At 44.4% G+C, this 17,425-nt stretch overlaps 1 protein-coding gene across 1 annotated transcript in view; it reads left to right on the plus strand.

Annotated features, from left to right (window-relative positions):
* Positions 1 to 17,425, plus strand: part of LOC147900646 (golgin candidate 4-like) — a 161,783-nt gene that overhangs the window by 122,917 nt on the left and 21,441 nt on the right. Inside the window, exons 12-13 of the mRNA XM_087376266.1 lie at positions 11,017 to 11,219; positions 11,302 to 11,356. Of these exons, the coding sequence (XP_087232392.1) occupies positions 11,017 to 11,219; positions 11,302 to 11,356 (258 nt within the window). The remainder of the gene's footprint in view (positions 1 to 11,016; positions 11,220 to 11,301; positions 11,357 to 17,425) is intronic.

Consider the following 17,425-nt stretch of genomic DNA (forward strand, 5'->3'; position numbering starts at 1 on the left):
TGTAGAGGCCAAGTGGACAAATGCCAGTATTCCAGCTTCTTGTTTATCTTTTGAAGCACCCATTTGAGCTGTTGTTGAGGGGTGATATTCCAGCCAATGGGATATCCTAAATGCCTCACAATAGTATGGGAAGAGATAATGTGGCCTGGCCAGAGAAGTGCATGCTAATCAGCTTCTTTCAATGCTAGAAGATTTGATTTCTGAAAGTTAATATGCAGTCCAGCAGCTATGCCAAAATCGTTCAGAGGATGCATCAAATGAGAGAGATCATTTTGAGAATTCCTGGGCATGAAATATGAATTATCAGCATATGCCTGCGCAAGAAACGGCTGTGCCCCTGGAATTTGCAAGCCATGAAGCTGTCCTGTATCTGCAAGATGGTCCATATGCAGCAATAACGGATGAGTAGCAATGGCGTACAGTAGCGAACTAAGAGGGCAACCCTGTCTCACTGAGCGGGTCATAGTCCATGTTCTTGACAACCCACCACCAAGCAATTACTACGCAGTGGCATGCGAGTAGAGCCAGTAAATAATATGGGCCAGCCGAGGGCCAAATCCCAATTTATGGATAGTCTGAGAAATAAAATCCCAATGGATAGTATCAAATGCTTTCGCAATGTCCACTTGCAGAATGAGAACATCTTTGTTTGTAATATTTAGCATACTCAATTGCAAGCAAAGCATTGGAGATATTGTCAGTAATCTGCCTTCTGGGAACAAACCCATACTGCCTGGGATGAAGTCCTGCATGCAAAATGAATCGAACCCTGAGGACAATCATTTTGGCAATGAGTTTGTAAATGACTGGCATAAGAGATATGGGCCGCCAATCAGCCATTGTCTCAGATAAACTTTTTCTGGGGATCATTTTGAGAAGGCCATGTTTCCAAGAAGGAGGAAGAGATTGTTTCTCCCAAGCATGATTGATCATAAGAAGAAGTGTGTGTTTGAGATCACCCCAAAATGCACGGAAGAATTCAACAGTCAATCCATCCCAACCAGGAGAGCTGCCTTTACGTAAATGACTCAAAGCATCATCCAGTTCATTAAGCTTAAAGGGCTGCTCTAATGCATGAGCCTGTTCCCGAGACAATATGGGCTGAACATGCGTAAGGAATTGAGACCTGGCTGCATTCACTTGCACGGAATGATCAATCTGAGGAGAAAAGAGATGCTGGAAGTGACTAGAGCATTGCAATTCCAATTCTGATTTGGAGGTAGTCGAAGTGCCATCATCTTTCCTGATCCTGCAAATATCCTCCTTTCGCCTATCTGCATGTAGGCTTTTAAAGAAAGCTTTGGAGGAGCAGTTCTTGTCCAAAAGAGGTTTCATGCGAGCTCGGATTTGCCACTTCTTTAATTTACGAAGATCATTTTGATGGATGATGTGAGCCGCATAAGCACAAGAATCCTGTTCAGAGGAGGTGAGCTGCCTATAAGAGCTGATTATATCCATTTGTTGCTTGTGAGATTGAGCCCATTTCAGCTTGAGCCTGAGGTCTCTCATGTAACTCCGTCCATAGTCTTGAATAACAGCCTGCAAGTGATGAGCAAGGCTGATCCAAGCAAAATCCATGTCCTCCTGAGCATGTGAGAGGAGGGGGCGGACAGCCACTTTCACCATGTTTTGAAATTGTTGATGAAGCAGATAAGCACTATTAACATGAAGTAGGCGACGACCAAAAAAAGGCATATCATCTGTCAAATGTGCCATAGATAAAGTCAAGCATACTGGGAAGTGATCAGATAGCAAGAGGGAATGATCAACCCATAATGCACATGTAAAACTGGCGTACTGCTGAGCATGCAACAAATACCATCTGTCAAGTCGAGCCTAGTAATGAGTAAGGGCATTGTGATGGTATGTATAACCCGTATCTCTGTCCCTTGTTGAGAGCCATAGATCTTCTGCATGCAAGAAAGAAAGCATATCTTCCCAATGTTTAAGCTCAGTGGGGATCATATGAGAACGATGAGTGGTATTGTCTTGAGTGGCAGGCGAGTTATTAAAGTCTCCACACAAAAAGGCATTGGACAGCCATGGATATTGTTTGAGGGAGACCCACATTCGAGCTCTTGTCGCTGAAGTTTGAGAGGCATAGACAGATGCTATTTCATAGAGATCAGCATGACAAGTGCATTTGATCACCATCCGTCGACCCTGGGGGTCATTGTAAGCAACCATGGGCTGCATATCATGTTTCACCAACATGCAGACTCCCGAAAAGTGCATTGTACCAGCATAAAAGATGTCATACCCAGCATAGTGACCTTGCTGGCTAGCCAAGAAGTGTTGGTTGTGTTCTTGTAAAGAAATTACATCGGGGTGCATTCTATGTACATAATGCCAGAAAAGTCTCCACTTATTGACATTGCAAAGACCTTGAACATTGTATGTAATGCAAGTAATTGAAGTTGACATGAGAGATATGTACAGTCAAACCAAAAAGCATAGCAAAGGTATAAGCTGTCAGGCCTCAGCCATGGCGTCAACATCCACCTGGCCTCCTGGATCATTGGCTCTAGAATCCTCATCATTGTCACATACAGGGATGCCCCTCTTTAACACATCAACCCACAGTTGAGAAGCGAGGCTATCAGCTGGCGTAGAGGTCTGACCGGGGGTGGAAATTGAGGCATCCCAGTGACGAGATTATAACGGTCGTGGTTTGAGCGCACATACCTTTTTGGGTTGCTGCGAGGCACCCTGGGAGGAGGCATGAGATTCTGAAATTTTGCCTTTTCCTTTATCTTTTTGCTTGGCTGAAACCTGAACCACATTTTCTTTGGGAGGGACTGATTTAGATGCCACATCACCCAGCTTGGTTGGCATAGCCTTAGGCCCCGGGCCATAAGTGGGGGGAGAGGTATTTTCTGGAGCAATGGCTGTGGGTGGGAGCTGTGATGCAGGACTGCCGGACACTGTGAGGCCAGGTGGCCAAACTTATGACATGTAAAACAAGCACCTGCAAATACTCCCCATTTCAAGTCAAAATATTTTTCACCCAGGGGAACATCCTCCACTTCTACCGCAATGGAAGGAGGGGTCGGGTGACGTGTATCCCAAAGAATACAAAACCGATTTCGATTGCGCGAAGGACGGGGTGGGCATACAACATGCCCCAAAGTAGCTGCTAAACTTGGTAGCTCAGCCCTCATATAATCTGGAACATCCACTACCTCAACCCATACAAGGCAGTGATGTCGAATGAGACTGTGATAATCCTTATTTGGCGACCATGGCATGACATGCACCATTTGTCTGCCATAGAAAAGAGGTGACATCTCCAATATTTGCTGACGATATGAGGCATCCAAGAAGTGCACTTCATAAAAACCTCGACAGGCAAAGTATACACCTTCAACAAAGCAACCTCCCAACAAAGCCTGAACCCATTGAGCCACATCATTTGCTGAAGGTAACTTTCCTGGGAAGAAAATGATAACTGCTTGCTGAGATAACTTTCGAAGAGGAGCGACCAAGGAGGGCAGCTTCAACTTATATTTGAGAGCAGGGGGAGGTTTGGCCCACTCCTTTCGACTGTGATGAAATTCATCTTTAAGCATGTCGAAGACATAGTGAGCATCCACGGAGGTTGCAGAAGATAAATCAACCTGCTGTCTTTTAGAGTCCCAGGTCGAGTCCTTGCGGGAGTAGCTTTTAAGCTGGTCTTCCATGGAGGGGAGCAGGGTAAGATTAATGGAATTGTAGAAAAAACAGAGCTGTACGGTGGGGTTTGTACGGGCAGATAGTACGGACAAAGTAAAAGGTGAGAGTACAGATTGTACGGTGTGTACGGACTGTACGGAAGGAGCTGTACGGAACAGGCTAAATGGTACGGGGATGCCATGGGGGCGAGCAGAAACTGTACGAGAGGGGAAGAGTGGGCAGGAATGCTAGGTTGTATGGAAGGGGAATGGAGGGTACGGACGTACAAGGGAAGTTTCAGAAAAGGTACGGAAGTGACGATGGAAAAGGGACGGAGATACTGAGGACTGCGCAGGGAGGGGACGGAGTAATCGTACGGCGGTGCAGTGATCGTACGGCATCTGTACGTCTGTACGGACGGGTCGCGATCCTTTACGGGATCCTGGGGAGGCTGTACAGCAAGCGGGCACACATGACACACACACTTTTTTTTTTTGGTGAAACCAAGATACTTATATTAAGATACATTCATTTACATCTGGGCAGAGCTCAAAAGAGAGCCAAAGCCCTATCCATCAAAAGCAGTAAAAGAAAAGCTGAATACAACGAACATCTAAATCTTCCTCATGTAAGGCATCATATAAAGACTGCCGCAATGAGGCTCGGAAGAACTCATATGGCTGCTGAAGTGGAGAATTCAAATATGCTTGATTGCGCTGTAACTAGAGGGTCCATAAGGCCCAGTATCTGATCCAGTGGAAGAAAAGAGAATACTGTGATAAAGAAGTTGATAGTTTGCCATATATCCAGAAAAACCTGTAGAACGTGTGAGCTGGGAATCTGAGAGATAAGAAATAGGAGATTCTGTCTAGGTCTCTGGAATATGAACAAAACCACAGTAAATGCTGAATACTCTCAGATGTAAGATGACATCTTGGACAAAGGGGCGAAGCTATCCTTCTTTGAGCCAATTTCACCCCTACTGGAAGAATACCAACAATACATCGCCATAGAAAGAGTCGTTGCTTCAAAGGCATTTTCAACTTCCATATCAATTGCAATCTTCCTTTCCACCAGGCTAATGACTTGTTCAAATGCCATAGAGAATTAGCATGATGGGCAATCCAGGGAGGAGGTCATATCAAACAATAAGCCTGTATAGAAGTCAATAAATTCAAAGGCTTAGAGGATATGCTTGTATTTGAAGACCAAAGGTGCCAATCTTGAAGCCTGTCTCTGACATTCAATGTCGGAATCGGAATCAGAGGGAGTAAGAGATCAGCAATAGCTTTCCAAATGGGTCTATGATGCATCCCCAAATTGTATTGTCGACATGCTACTGGAAAAGTGAGAATATTTCCTTGCATATCTACTACGTCATCAATGAACCAGATACCCATCTTCATAAGATTGTAAGCTCTGATGGGTTGTTGAACAGCAAGCGGAGAGGAAAACACAGCACTCCAATGAATACTTTTCATTTTGAGTGAAGAAGCTAAAGAAGTAGGATGGGGAGACCATTTGATGTGAGAGAGTACTTGCTTCCAGTCCTGAATCAAGGAATTAGAAAATGGACAACCAGGGATTTTACCTTGCAATTTGCCAAGCACTACTTCCGATGGATCAACTAGCCAGTGTCCATAAGCATTAGTGCTCATCTGTCCACACAAAATTGCCAACATGATAGACCAAGGTTGCTCTTGTTCAAAAAATGTATTGAGCATAGTGATCTTTCTTGCCAACACATGAAATTTGATGTTTATTATATTCAAACCACCATGCATTCTTGGTGAGCAGAGCAAGTCCATTTTGAGCAGCCGTAAAGCTTTTTTATGAAGCTTTGTTTTCCAAAAAATCTCCATGGCTTGAGACATAAAGGAAGTGAGATCTCGAGATGACCAATGTAATAGAGCTAGAACTGGACATAAGCTAGAACAATAGACTGGACAATTCGAAGCCGTACATGCAGAGGCCAAGTGGAGATCTTCCAATATTCTAATTTGTTCTGAATTTTGCTTGCCACCCAGGACATTTGTTGCTTATTGCTGATTTTCCAGCCAATGGGATAGCCCAAATGTCTTACTATGTTTTCCAGATAAACAATCTGGCCTGGCCACAAGATAGCATGCCAGTCACAATGCTTGAGTGGCAAGAGTTTTGATTTCTGAAAAATAATTTTAAGACCAGCTGCTAACCCAAATTCTGAAAGGGTATCCATCAAGAGACGAATCTCCAAAGGACTATTCTTTGGCATGAAGAATGAATCATCTGCATAGGCCTGTGCAAGGAAGGGCCGTGAGCCAGAAATCTGAAGCCCCTCTAGCTGTCCAGTATCAACCATGTGATCCATATAAAGTAGCAAAGGGTGTGAAGCAATGGCATAAAGCAAAGCACTGAGAGGGCATCCCTGTCGAACTGAGCGTTCGAGAGTCCAAGACTCAGACAAATGATTCCCTATAAAGCATTGTGCAGTGGAATCTGAGTAAAGCCAATATATGACATTAACTAGCTTTGGCCCAAAACCAAGTTTTAACATGATTTGAGAAACATAATCCCACTGTACTGTATCAAAAGCCTTAGCCACATCCACCTGCATGACCAACACATCTTGATCTGAATATTTTGCATATTCCATTGCGATGATAGTGTCAGAGATATTGTCATGTATGTGCCGTCTAGGAACAAAACCATATTGCCTGGGATGAAGGCCTTCATGAAGGATATCCTTTATCCGATGTACCAACATTTTGGCAATCGGTTTGTATATAACCGGCATCAAAGTGATGGGTCTCCAGTCGTCCATAGTCTCACATAGAGGTTTTTTGGGCACAAGCTTAACCAGACCATGCTTCCAAGCTGAGGGAAGATGTTGATGCTGCCAGGCTACATTTATAAACTGCAGAATTGGACCCTTCAGTTCAGGCCAAAAGGCTTCAAAAAATTCAACCGTCAGACCATCCCAACCAGGGGATTTATGTTTACCCAAATGCCTAAGAGCTTCATCCAATTCAACATCCGAAAAAGACATTTCCAGCATTGAGGCTTTTTGCAAGGAGACAATAGGAGAAACAAACTCAGTAAATTTGTTACACACACACACACACCCATCTACACACACACACACACACACACACACACACACACACACACACACACACACACACACAGATGATATGATTGTATTAAAGTCCACGTGAGACCCTTCAAGATCTATGGGACTAGCGATCACACTCACCTAATAGTGATCCCTTACAAATATTACAAACTTGTAGTGAGTACTTGCTGTGTGCTAGTCCTAGTACCTTGTTGCGGTATTCCACAATCTCTTTGAAGTAGCTTCCTAGCTTTTTGGATGGGTGCTCCAGTAGATTTTTTAGATTCTCTATGCTGCCCCCATAACCTTCTCTGATGTGTGTGTAGGCTCTACAAATTAGGAGTACATGCTGCTCGTTATCTACCTCCCTTGTGGGGAAGATTTTCCTCTCTGGGGATTGAGAGAGAGAAAGAAAGTCTATTAACCTCCCTGGCAGACCAAGGTCTATGGGACAATAGAAAGGCCATCCAATACATGAGCTTAGGGAGGGCACATGGCAGCTCCCTGAGAGTGCATGAAGCAACTCCATTTATTTTAGAGTACCTAGATTATGCACTAGAAAAATAGATAGTCGGCCATACATCATTTTAAGACTGAGAGTCTTTTGGTTTTGATTTAAACTCCTTATTGATGCTATTCCTCCACGGTACACTGCCCATTTACCATTCTTCCTGGCAGCCTTTACTTTGGCGATACTGTTCTAGCTTCACCATCATCATCGGAATCATCGGGCTGTCAAGGGCTGCTTTGACATTTGCTAAGGTATCAATGAATGAGTCTTCCTCCTTGTACCATTCTTTTGAGAGTCCCCCAATTCTGATTTATAATGCATTATCCCGCCTTGCTTCATGTTCCTTGATCTCTTGCTGAATATCAACTTTGTTGGCCTTTGCTTCAAACTCCACATGACCTCCTGTTTGGCTGTTCATATTTCATTATGAACTAAATCCTTAACTGTGGAGACTAACTGGGCAATAAGGGGGATCATTGCTTGTTTGTCAGGCCCTTTTAGAACCTTGAGTCGTGCCTTTACTTCTGTCAGCTCTAGCCTTAACTCTCTGACTGTTTGTTGCAAGTGATAAATCTGTTCATGTTGCCCAATGATGGGGCTATCTGCTTGAGATGCGCCAACACAGGGATATCCTGCTAGGACAGATAAAAGATCAGCAGGAGGTGGCCAGACCACAGGACACAGAGGTTGACCAAACACAATGGCATGTCATAGATTTCTATGCATTTGAGTCCGGCCCAGGACACTGTGAAGTAAACATGGCTAATCCCGAGTTGGTCACTCCTGTCACCCCGATCATCGGGAAGTTGCGGCTGCACATTCAGAACTATGTGGACACAGAAGAGTTCTACATTATGCCACTACCTGAGTGTGATGTTTTGTTGGGGATGCCTTGGTGTTACCGAGTTGGAGGTGTGCTTGACACCAGAAACAAGAAGTTGACACTTACTCATTAGGGCAAGACCCATGTTCTTCATGTAAAACTTAAGGGAGGGTCACTAACTGTTGTATCAGCTTCTGCTATCACAAATATAATGAAAAAGCATCTTTCCGCTTACTTGAATTTTGCAAAAGAGGGCTTATTGAGTGAGGAAAATCTCAGCCTTTTCAGAGCTGGATAAAAACAGGTCAGATTTTCTTTTGCAATTTCAGGATTGTTTTTCTGATGCTTTGCCACAGGAACTGCCACCTGAAAGGCCGGAGGATCATGGCATTGATGTGATTCCAGGTAGCTCACCACCCAACAAGCCTCTGTATCAGGTTAGTGTAGCCCAACAGGAGGAAATCATGAGCCAGGTGAAGGAGCTGTTGGAAAAAGGGCTGATACAGCCAAGCTCCTCTCCTTATTGCTCTCCAGTGCTTCTTGTTCAGAAGAAGGATGGGTCATGGCGGATGTGCATTGACTATAGGGCTCTGAACAAGTTAACGCTCAAGAATAGATTTCCAATCCCACGAATAGATGACATTCTAGATTGATTGGAAGGGTCCACATATTCAGCTGTATTGATCTGAAAAGCGGGTATCACCAGATACGCATACGGCCAGGGTCGGGGTGGAGGAGGAGGAGCTAGATGATATGCGGGCAATATGGATTGCCGATATAAAGGATCGCAGAGACCACCCGTGGCATAGAGAGTGATCAGAGCACACTCGATTGAGGTCCGACCTATCACATCTTTTCTTAGAGGCCCAATGCAAACATGGTCATGGAAGTGGATCAATCGTGACAGTGGGCCGAACGTGCTCCCATCCTGATAGAGGCAGTGGTATTGCCCTCGGATCTCGTAGTAGGCTGGGTAGGCACAGAGAAAGTGCTCCTATGTCTCAGTCACCCCTAGTGTGCATAGCATGCAGATTTGCTGCTCTTTGGGTATACGTGTTGCTCTCCTTGTCTCAATCCTCAGCTAAAGGGATGAAACCTGCATCTGCCCAATGGCAATCCTCAGTGCGTGTGAGACTCCTCTGTCCTTGAGATATTGGGGTCGGATAATGAAGCCCTCCTTCGAGACTCTCAAGAAGTGGTCGCGGTAGAACGGAGTCTTGGTGGGGAGCTCTTGATACACGGGGATACCATGTGTCCGCCCTACCCTTAGCTAGTCGTCTAGATGACTCCAGAGCCAGTCTCAGTAGTCTCCACTGGGGTAGGTCCCAGGCTCTATGAATGAATGTGACTGTTTGGAAGATGGGGTCAATTTGTAGTGGTGTCATGGTGAAGTGTGACTGTACTGTCTCATGCTGGACTGGTGGCTTACTTTGAATGATCTTGGATTCCATGGTTACCTGTAGCTGCTCAAATCTCCTCCACTCTGCTATCAGTAGGTCACATCCCCAAAAGGGTGGTCACATCCCCAGAAGGGTGCTGCATACATGGCAATCGGCCGCACTAGCGTATCAAATAGCCAACACTTCGTCGGTGGGTCCTGAAAGTGTGCCTGGAAACACTGTCTCTCCAACTGGGCTAAAGCACCCCGTCCCCGTGTGAATCGTGCATGGGCTGCATGTGTCATGGTGAAAAGGGGTCCTGTGAAGACTGCTCCCAGATAGGTGTAGGACTGCACTATCTCAACTGGCTCGTCTTGATAAGTGAAGCTGAGTTGACGGAGCACTGCATGTGAGGTATTGAAGACAATAACCTCGGTCTTCCCAAGGTTGACTTTCAGGTCTCTCTGCAAAACACCTCTAGGGCCTCCAAATGTCTCTACAATCCTTCTGTCGAGGATTGAGATAAGGACTATGTCGTCAGCGTATAGCAATATCTGTATCTTGTAGCCGGCCAATGGTGATCCTTCGCCTCCTAGGCGGTCTATGAAGGAAGTGTTCTCATCAATGTAAAGCCGAATGAGGGTTGGTGAGAGGGGCAGCCTTGTTTCACTCCGATTGTATTCTCGACCCAATCGGATAGGCCACTTGGGGCACAAACTGTGCCTCTGACTGACTCATATAGGCTCATCACCCCCCATATCAGTATCTTTGGAATCTGTAGCTCCTGTAGTCTCCTAATCATGCGGGACCGTGGGACAGTGTCAAAAGTCTTCCGAAAGTCTACAAAGTATGTATAGACCTTCTGATGTCTGGACCTCACGTTCTCAATGATAGCTCTCAGAGTGAAAATGTGATCTAGTGTCGAGCGCTGCCTACAAAATCCTGCCTGCCCTAGTGCCCTCTGCTTCCGAGCCTCTGTATGACTGTTGAGCTCCCTCTCTAAAATTGATACATAGATCTTAGCCAGAGTGTGGCCAATCATGAGGGTACGGTAGATCCCAGTTTCCATAGGGTCTACGGCTTTGTGTATCGGTACAATGGTGGTGGTGCCAGTTTGGTGGGAAGCCGTGGCACACAGCCTAATTGAACATTTGTGCTAGGACCGGAGCTAGGACCTCCTGTCCATGTGCAAAATGCTCAGTCCGTAGGCCTTGATGGTCCTACGCTCTCCAATTGTGTAATCGTCAAAGTGCAGCTCGTACATTCTATGTGGTGAACAAGTGGCATGTGGTGGGTCTAGGCATAGGGGACATATTCGGTGGTGTTGGCATCTAGGAATCATAGAGGGAGCATGCATACATGTGCTACACATCTGGGTCAGTGATGGGAATAGGTGGCTTCCCCTCTGATAGAAACCCCCATCCAGTGGTCGGGTCTCCTTCTCGAAGAGAGAGAGAGAGAGAGAGAGGCTTAGTATCAAAACAATGCACTTAGGTTATGTTTCTAATTGGTTACTATTTTGTATACTAAAAATATCCAAACTGGTTTTTTATGGAAGGCTGCAAATATTGCGATTGAGGTTAAATCAAAGGAGAAGGAGGAGGCCTTGAGACAGCTTGCATCACAGAAAAACTCAGTTTTAGAAAGTCAAGAAAAGGCGTGTAAATTTGAGGCAGATATTCTAATGCTTCGAAGAGCTCTTGAGCAAAGCTTAACTCGTCTCAATAGGATGTCTTCAGACTCAGATTATTATGTAGACAGGTATGCTTGTTGAGGCACAATGTGTTTATTGTAAAATTTCTGCGATGCAAAAATGTTATATTGAACTTGTTTGAAATGGCAGGCGTATTGTTATCAAGCTTCTAGTGACATATTTCCAGAGGCATCAAAGCAAAGAGGTATGCAAACATTATTTATTGAAATATGTGTTATTCTTAAAAATGGCTAATCTTTAGTGGGGGTTTTAGTTGGTAGTATTGGGCTTGTGGAGAATTGGTAACAATGAGTTTGATTTGTGGCACAAACAACAAATGTCTTCCCCAAAGTACATAGACCGTCTTCCCACAAAACCTAGTCTGAATGAGTCAGTGCCAAACTTGGGGTACCGGTAGTGTTGGTTTTTATTACATTATAGCTAGGTATATTAATTAGCTTGGAATATGGGAAATTTGCAAGATGGCCACCAAGCTTGCATACAAGTGGTTGTAATTAGTTGAGGTGGGCCACCTTGATGAAGGACCAGCCACCATGGTGAAGGATGTGGTCCATCATGCTAGTTTTAATTACATTGTGATGATGAATCAAACTGCAATCATGGCATTCATAGAGAGCACATCACATGGATGCAGTCTATTTATTTACAATTAATTAGCTTGGAATACACAAGCATTCCAGATACGGCTCAAAAAATCTAAATTTGTATGATTGGACTTATTCTAGTCTTACAAAGGTATATAATATTTAGGAGTCCATCACTTTAATGCGATGACAAGCCACAAGGATTCTGCATGGCTTACATGCATGAGGCTAAAACCTGAGGCCATTGTGGTCCTTGTGTCGAGCCAACCAAGTCACCATGTTGCCTGACATGGGCCACACGACTAAAAAGTTAATTGTAGCCTAATGTTTTTATAGGCATACCTCTATTTGTCTCGACCTATTTGATAATCAACTTGATTTTGGTTGACTATATTGCAGCTCTGCAAATTTTAGGGGTAAGCTAGGACATTGGGGAGGTAGACCAGCAGCAGATGCCGCCAAAGGCTGCTATAGGGAAAGATCTGAGCTATCTTGTGGGGAGAAAGAACAGCATGGAAGGGCTGCCCAAAAGCATCATAGGGCCTTGGATCTAGGCTGAGGTACTGGCGGCAGGAGGCCGTGCAAGGGCAGCCAACATGGGCTGCCAGGGCGAATATATAGGGCCTGCAGGTGGCAGCAGATGGAACTGCCAGTCCGCAGTCTATAGCAGCAGGTCGAGCCAGTCAACGCTTGCCTTGTGACAGGCTGGTCAGTTGTTGGAGGTTGCGGATTGGCCTGGTCGAGGCCTTAACAAAAGTGTTCTCCGTCTATATGTGAGGAAGCACCGCATCTGTCGTGGTGCACACAATGATAGCTAAGGCCTCCGCATCACGGGTCTGCTAGGCTCTCACTAACACCGTATCTGTCGGTGCAGTCACCGATTGTGTAGTCATTGTAGCTAGAGTCATGGTGGAATGAGACATCAACTCTCTGCCAATCGCAGTCTCCCAAGACTCCCCCAACTCGAAATGGCTCCTGACTTTCACATTCCACAATGGGTAAGTGGTCCCATCCAACTTGCCTGTCGCCCCAAAATTAGGAATAGTATCTCTTGGCTATGACAATAAACTAATAAAAGATAGAGTAAGAGTGTCGTACACCTATCTGAACATGAGTGTCCCTCCTTATCGCAAGGGCACAATCCTTTAGATGTCGAAGTAGATTCCCCCGAGCTCTAAATCAAGGTGATGACATCCTCTAGCAAGGTCCTTGCCTTCAAGCTCCACTTCCCGCGAACTTCCCATCAGGGCTCTAATACCATGTTAGAAATGAACCAAACAGAGGGTATTCTGCATGCGGAAGACTGATAGAGCGTCCCACGAATTCACACGGAAGCGTTTATCTACAGAATCCAAGAATTCTTTACTTGTGTGTACTGAACAAACATGTGTGTGTGTGTGTGTGTGTTTGGTCAAACTTCTTCCCAAGAAGCCCATTTGTGAATCTTTGGCTGATTGGCGGCCTATTACTTTGATGCTAGTGATATACAAGATCATCACCGGTCTGCATCCAGCTCATTATGGGTTTATTCCACGACGGCATATTACTGAGAATATTGCTAATGCTTATGTTGGGATTAAATATGCAAAGTACACAAAACAAGTTGCTCTTATTTTGCAGGTGGATACTGCAAAGGCATTTGATACCATTCAATGGGATTTTATAGCTCAGCTATGCAGGCTTTGGGATTTGGTGAGAAATTGCAGCATGTCATCAGGATTTGGCTTTATCAGGATAGCAAAGCTGCATGCATTTTGTCTGGAGACATATCAAAGCCCTAGACGCTTCATTGTTCAGTTCGGCAAGGTTGTCCTCTTAGTGCTATTCTATATGCTATAGCCACGCATCCAATCCTTTGATATATTGATCATTTGGTGGAGACAAATATACTACATGGTCTCGAAATTCCTACGAGTCATTCATTGGTTGCTTAGGCTTATGCAGATGATTCATTTTTCATGCCAAAAAACACTCAAAAGAGGCTTTCTTCGCTTATGCAGGCTCTCTCTTTGTATGGACTTGCTCCTAGCCTTCACATTAATTTTCAGAAATCCAGTCTGTTGCCTTTGCACTCTCAAGATTGGCACAGCCTACTCTGGCAGGGGAAATTGTTCCACCAACTCAGTTGATCCGTCATCTTGGATATCCTCTGGGTTAGAGCATTACTCGGCGTCAAAAGATTGATTGGGTTCTTGTTAAACTGAAGGAAAAATTGGAATATTGGAAGCTGGATACTTGGTCGTTGTACATCCGTCTTCGCATTGTTCAATCTATCTTGGTGGCTTATGGCTACAAGCATGTTGCATGGATTGGAAAAAATTGGAAATTCATGAAAGTCGCACCATGGTTGCTCAAGCATATGCTGATGATTCTTTTTGTACTCCAAAGAATACTGAGAGGGATCTTTCTTCCCTTGGTCTACACGTGAATTTTCAGATGTCCAAGTTGTTACCATTGCATTCTAAAGATTGGCATAGTCTTTTATGGTCAGGGGAAATTGTTCTGCCTACTGAGTTAGTTTGCCATCTTGGTTATCCTTTGGCTTGGTGGATTACTTGTCGTCAACAAATTGACTGGGTACTTGCAAAATTGAAGAAAAAACTTGAATATTGGAAATTGGCAACTTAGCCGTTGCATGTTCGCCTAAGAATACTCCAATCTATTTTGGTGGCATACATTCAGCTTTACCTGCCTTTGATCATGTTTGGCAAGGGAGATCTTATATGCTTTATGTCAGCCATTATGGAAACTTTTTGGCGTTCCAAACATGGCCGAAATTTGAGATTGCTTTCAGTGCAATGTCTCTGTTTGCCAAAAATGCATGGGGGTTTAAATATTCTCAATATTCACTTGCATATCCTTGCTCATAAGGGCAAAATGATGCTGCGATTCATGCAAGGTGATCAACCTTGGGCTACCATGATGCACTATTTGCTTTTACAAATCACCACCTCTGCTTTTGTTTACTGGCAGTCAACTCAGTGGGATTTTTTGTTTGGTTGTATTGATGGCAAGATCAAAGGTTGTCCTTTGGTCTCCAAAATGTTATTTGATTGGAAGCATATCCTTTCCCACTTGGAATGGCATGGCCGCGACTATTTGCAAGGTAATTCCTTAAGGGTTGACCCTCCGTTGGCTTTACAGGAACCAAGGCATTCCTACTTTATTAGTTTCAAAGCAGGCAACAACAAGCCTTCTTCTACCCAATATCCACAGAAGATAGGTCACCGGGGTTGGAAAACCCTAGATCCTTCAGAGAAAAGATGATTCTGCTCTGGCATAGCCTTAAAAGCATCTTAGAAGAGAACACACACACCTGGAAAGTTACCAAAATCAGTAGCAACACCCGAAAAGCTCTAGAAATTAGGTCAAAATCTCCTGCAGAGCTTTGAAAGCTTGAAAAAGAAAATTGCACTCTTCTACAACAGCCTGTACAGCCTGGAACAGGTCGCAGTCACCTGGCACAGCCCGGAAAGCCTGGAGATCAAATGGCAATATGAAGAAGATAGCTTGGCTGAAATCACAATCTGCAACAGGCTCCTGGATCAAGTGCAATTTCTTTTGGCAGGCCCTAGATGCACTGGAACTGGCCTTGGCTGATGGCGATTTTCCCTGGCAGGCTCTGGATGTTGTTGGCAGATGACGATTTGGCTTTGGCAGCCTGACAGCTCCCAAGTGATCATTTGGCTCCTTCTGGAATCGATTTTGGCCTTTTGCCCCAAAAACAGGGCTCTCTACTCTTTTTGGAGTCTTGTGCTAAAATTAGTAATTTTTAATTGCACCACTCTTTTGATCCCCTGTTGCACACTTTGGCCCTAGGAATTAATTGCCTAGTAAGTGGGCGCACATTCACAATTTCCAAGGGCCTACTAGGGAATTTTAATTCCCCAAGTCCCTGGCCGAACCCTCGCGTCCCAGAGGCTTAAGGCAGTCACACGCAAATTACGGGAGTCACAAATCAAAAGTCCCATAATTTTACGTCCTCGTGATAGGCCCTCCTCTTGAAGAAGGCAAACATCCTTGATTGCCTGCAAACCAAATAAAAATAAATAATAGCAATGTTAAAATCAAAAGCAAATGAAATAACCAAAGCTGAAATGCAAAAATAACCAAATAACCAAATCAGAAAGACAGCCAACAATGCCGTCAACAGATCAACCAAGTTTGGAATGGGAGCGACCCAATAGACCAACCAAACCTGAAAGGATAGTGTACCAATGCCGCCAACAAGTAAACCAACAATGAATATGTATCTATAGAGCCATGGTAACAAATACAAAATACATTGCATATAAGATGCATCATAACCAAGTGGCTAGCATACCAATCATACAGGTCCTCACGGCGAAGGTACTGTCAACAACTAGTACCTCGGGTGAAACAAATTGCAACAGCAAGTGTCCTCTAGATACACGAGCGGGTCTGTAGAAAAGGAATGGAAGTACTAACTCCCCCCCGTGCATCAGGTAATGCTACAGATACCTGGCACTCTGCTGAACTTGAATGAGTGCCACGCAAAGTGGGCTCCAACTTGAAAGCCTCAAGGTAAAGCTGTAACACTTGAGGAGTATCTGCTAACTCGTCCTTGTCCATCCACTTCGCATGCAATGATGAATAATTACAAAATTTCACCAAATAGCGTCGCGCAACTTTACCTCTTACCTTCCTTTCCCTATGTGCTAGAATATGCTCGGGTACAAGGATCTCATCCATGTCTTCCACCTTTGGCTAGATCTCCGGAGGCATATCCATAGGCACATCACCTTGAAAAGGCTTAAGAAGACTCACCTGGAAAGCATTGTGAATCTTCCAATGGTCAGGTAACTGTAAGCGAAATGCTACATCATTAATCTGCTGAGTTACCTTGAAAGGCCCATAGTTCCTCATACTTAGCTTAGGGAATAGCCGAGTACGACCCCGTGTACTTTTAAGCCTTGCTTTCTGAAAACGCAGCAAGACGTAATCACCTTCCCTGATGACGACGTCACGCTTGTGCTTGTCTGCTGCCTTTTTCTGCTGCTCCTGTGACTTCTGCAATGCTTGTTTCACCTTCTGATAAGCTATGTCCCAGCTCTCCACATACTTATCAGCCCCAAAAATTTTATCTTTCGAATGCAAGATGGGTGGAATCTTATGTCCGCCTTCCACTATCTCAAATTTTGCTTTACCTGTGGAATAATGTACTGTGTTATTGTATGCATACTCCACTAATGGTAAAAACTTCTCCCACTTTGATTGGTGCTCTGAAACATAGCAGCAAATCTAGAGCTGTGGAATTAGCTGCCTCCTATTGCCCATCGGTCTGTTGATGAAAAGCAGAAGAAAATAGGAGAGTAGTGCCTACATTCTCAAAAAGTCCCTGCCAAAACAAGTTGGTCATGCGCGGATCTCTACTCACAATGGACTTTGGCATACCATGGTACTTGAAGATATTCTGCATAAATAACTTCTTCATATGATCTGCCCCAATCTTCTTCCATACAGGAATGAAGTGCACCTGCTTGTTGAAGCGATCAATGATCGTCCACATTCCATCATTACTTGTAGGTGTCCTTGGCAAATCAAAAATAAAATCCATGGCTATGCTCCCCCATGGTCCATCGGGTATGGGCAAAGGACGTAATAGTCTAGGAGTCTTCCTGCGATCATACTTCACCTTCTGACAGGTT

The sequence above is a fragment of the Dipteris shenzhenensis genome, chromosome 6 (genome assembly GCF_047967505.1).
Source record: "Dipteris shenzhenensis isolate YYH24624 ecotype China chromosome 6, Dip_SZ_1.0, whole genome shotgun sequence".
Lineage (NCBI taxonomy): Eukaryota > Viridiplantae > Streptophyta > Polypodiopsida > Gleicheniales > Dipteridaceae > Dipteris > Dipteris shenzhenensis.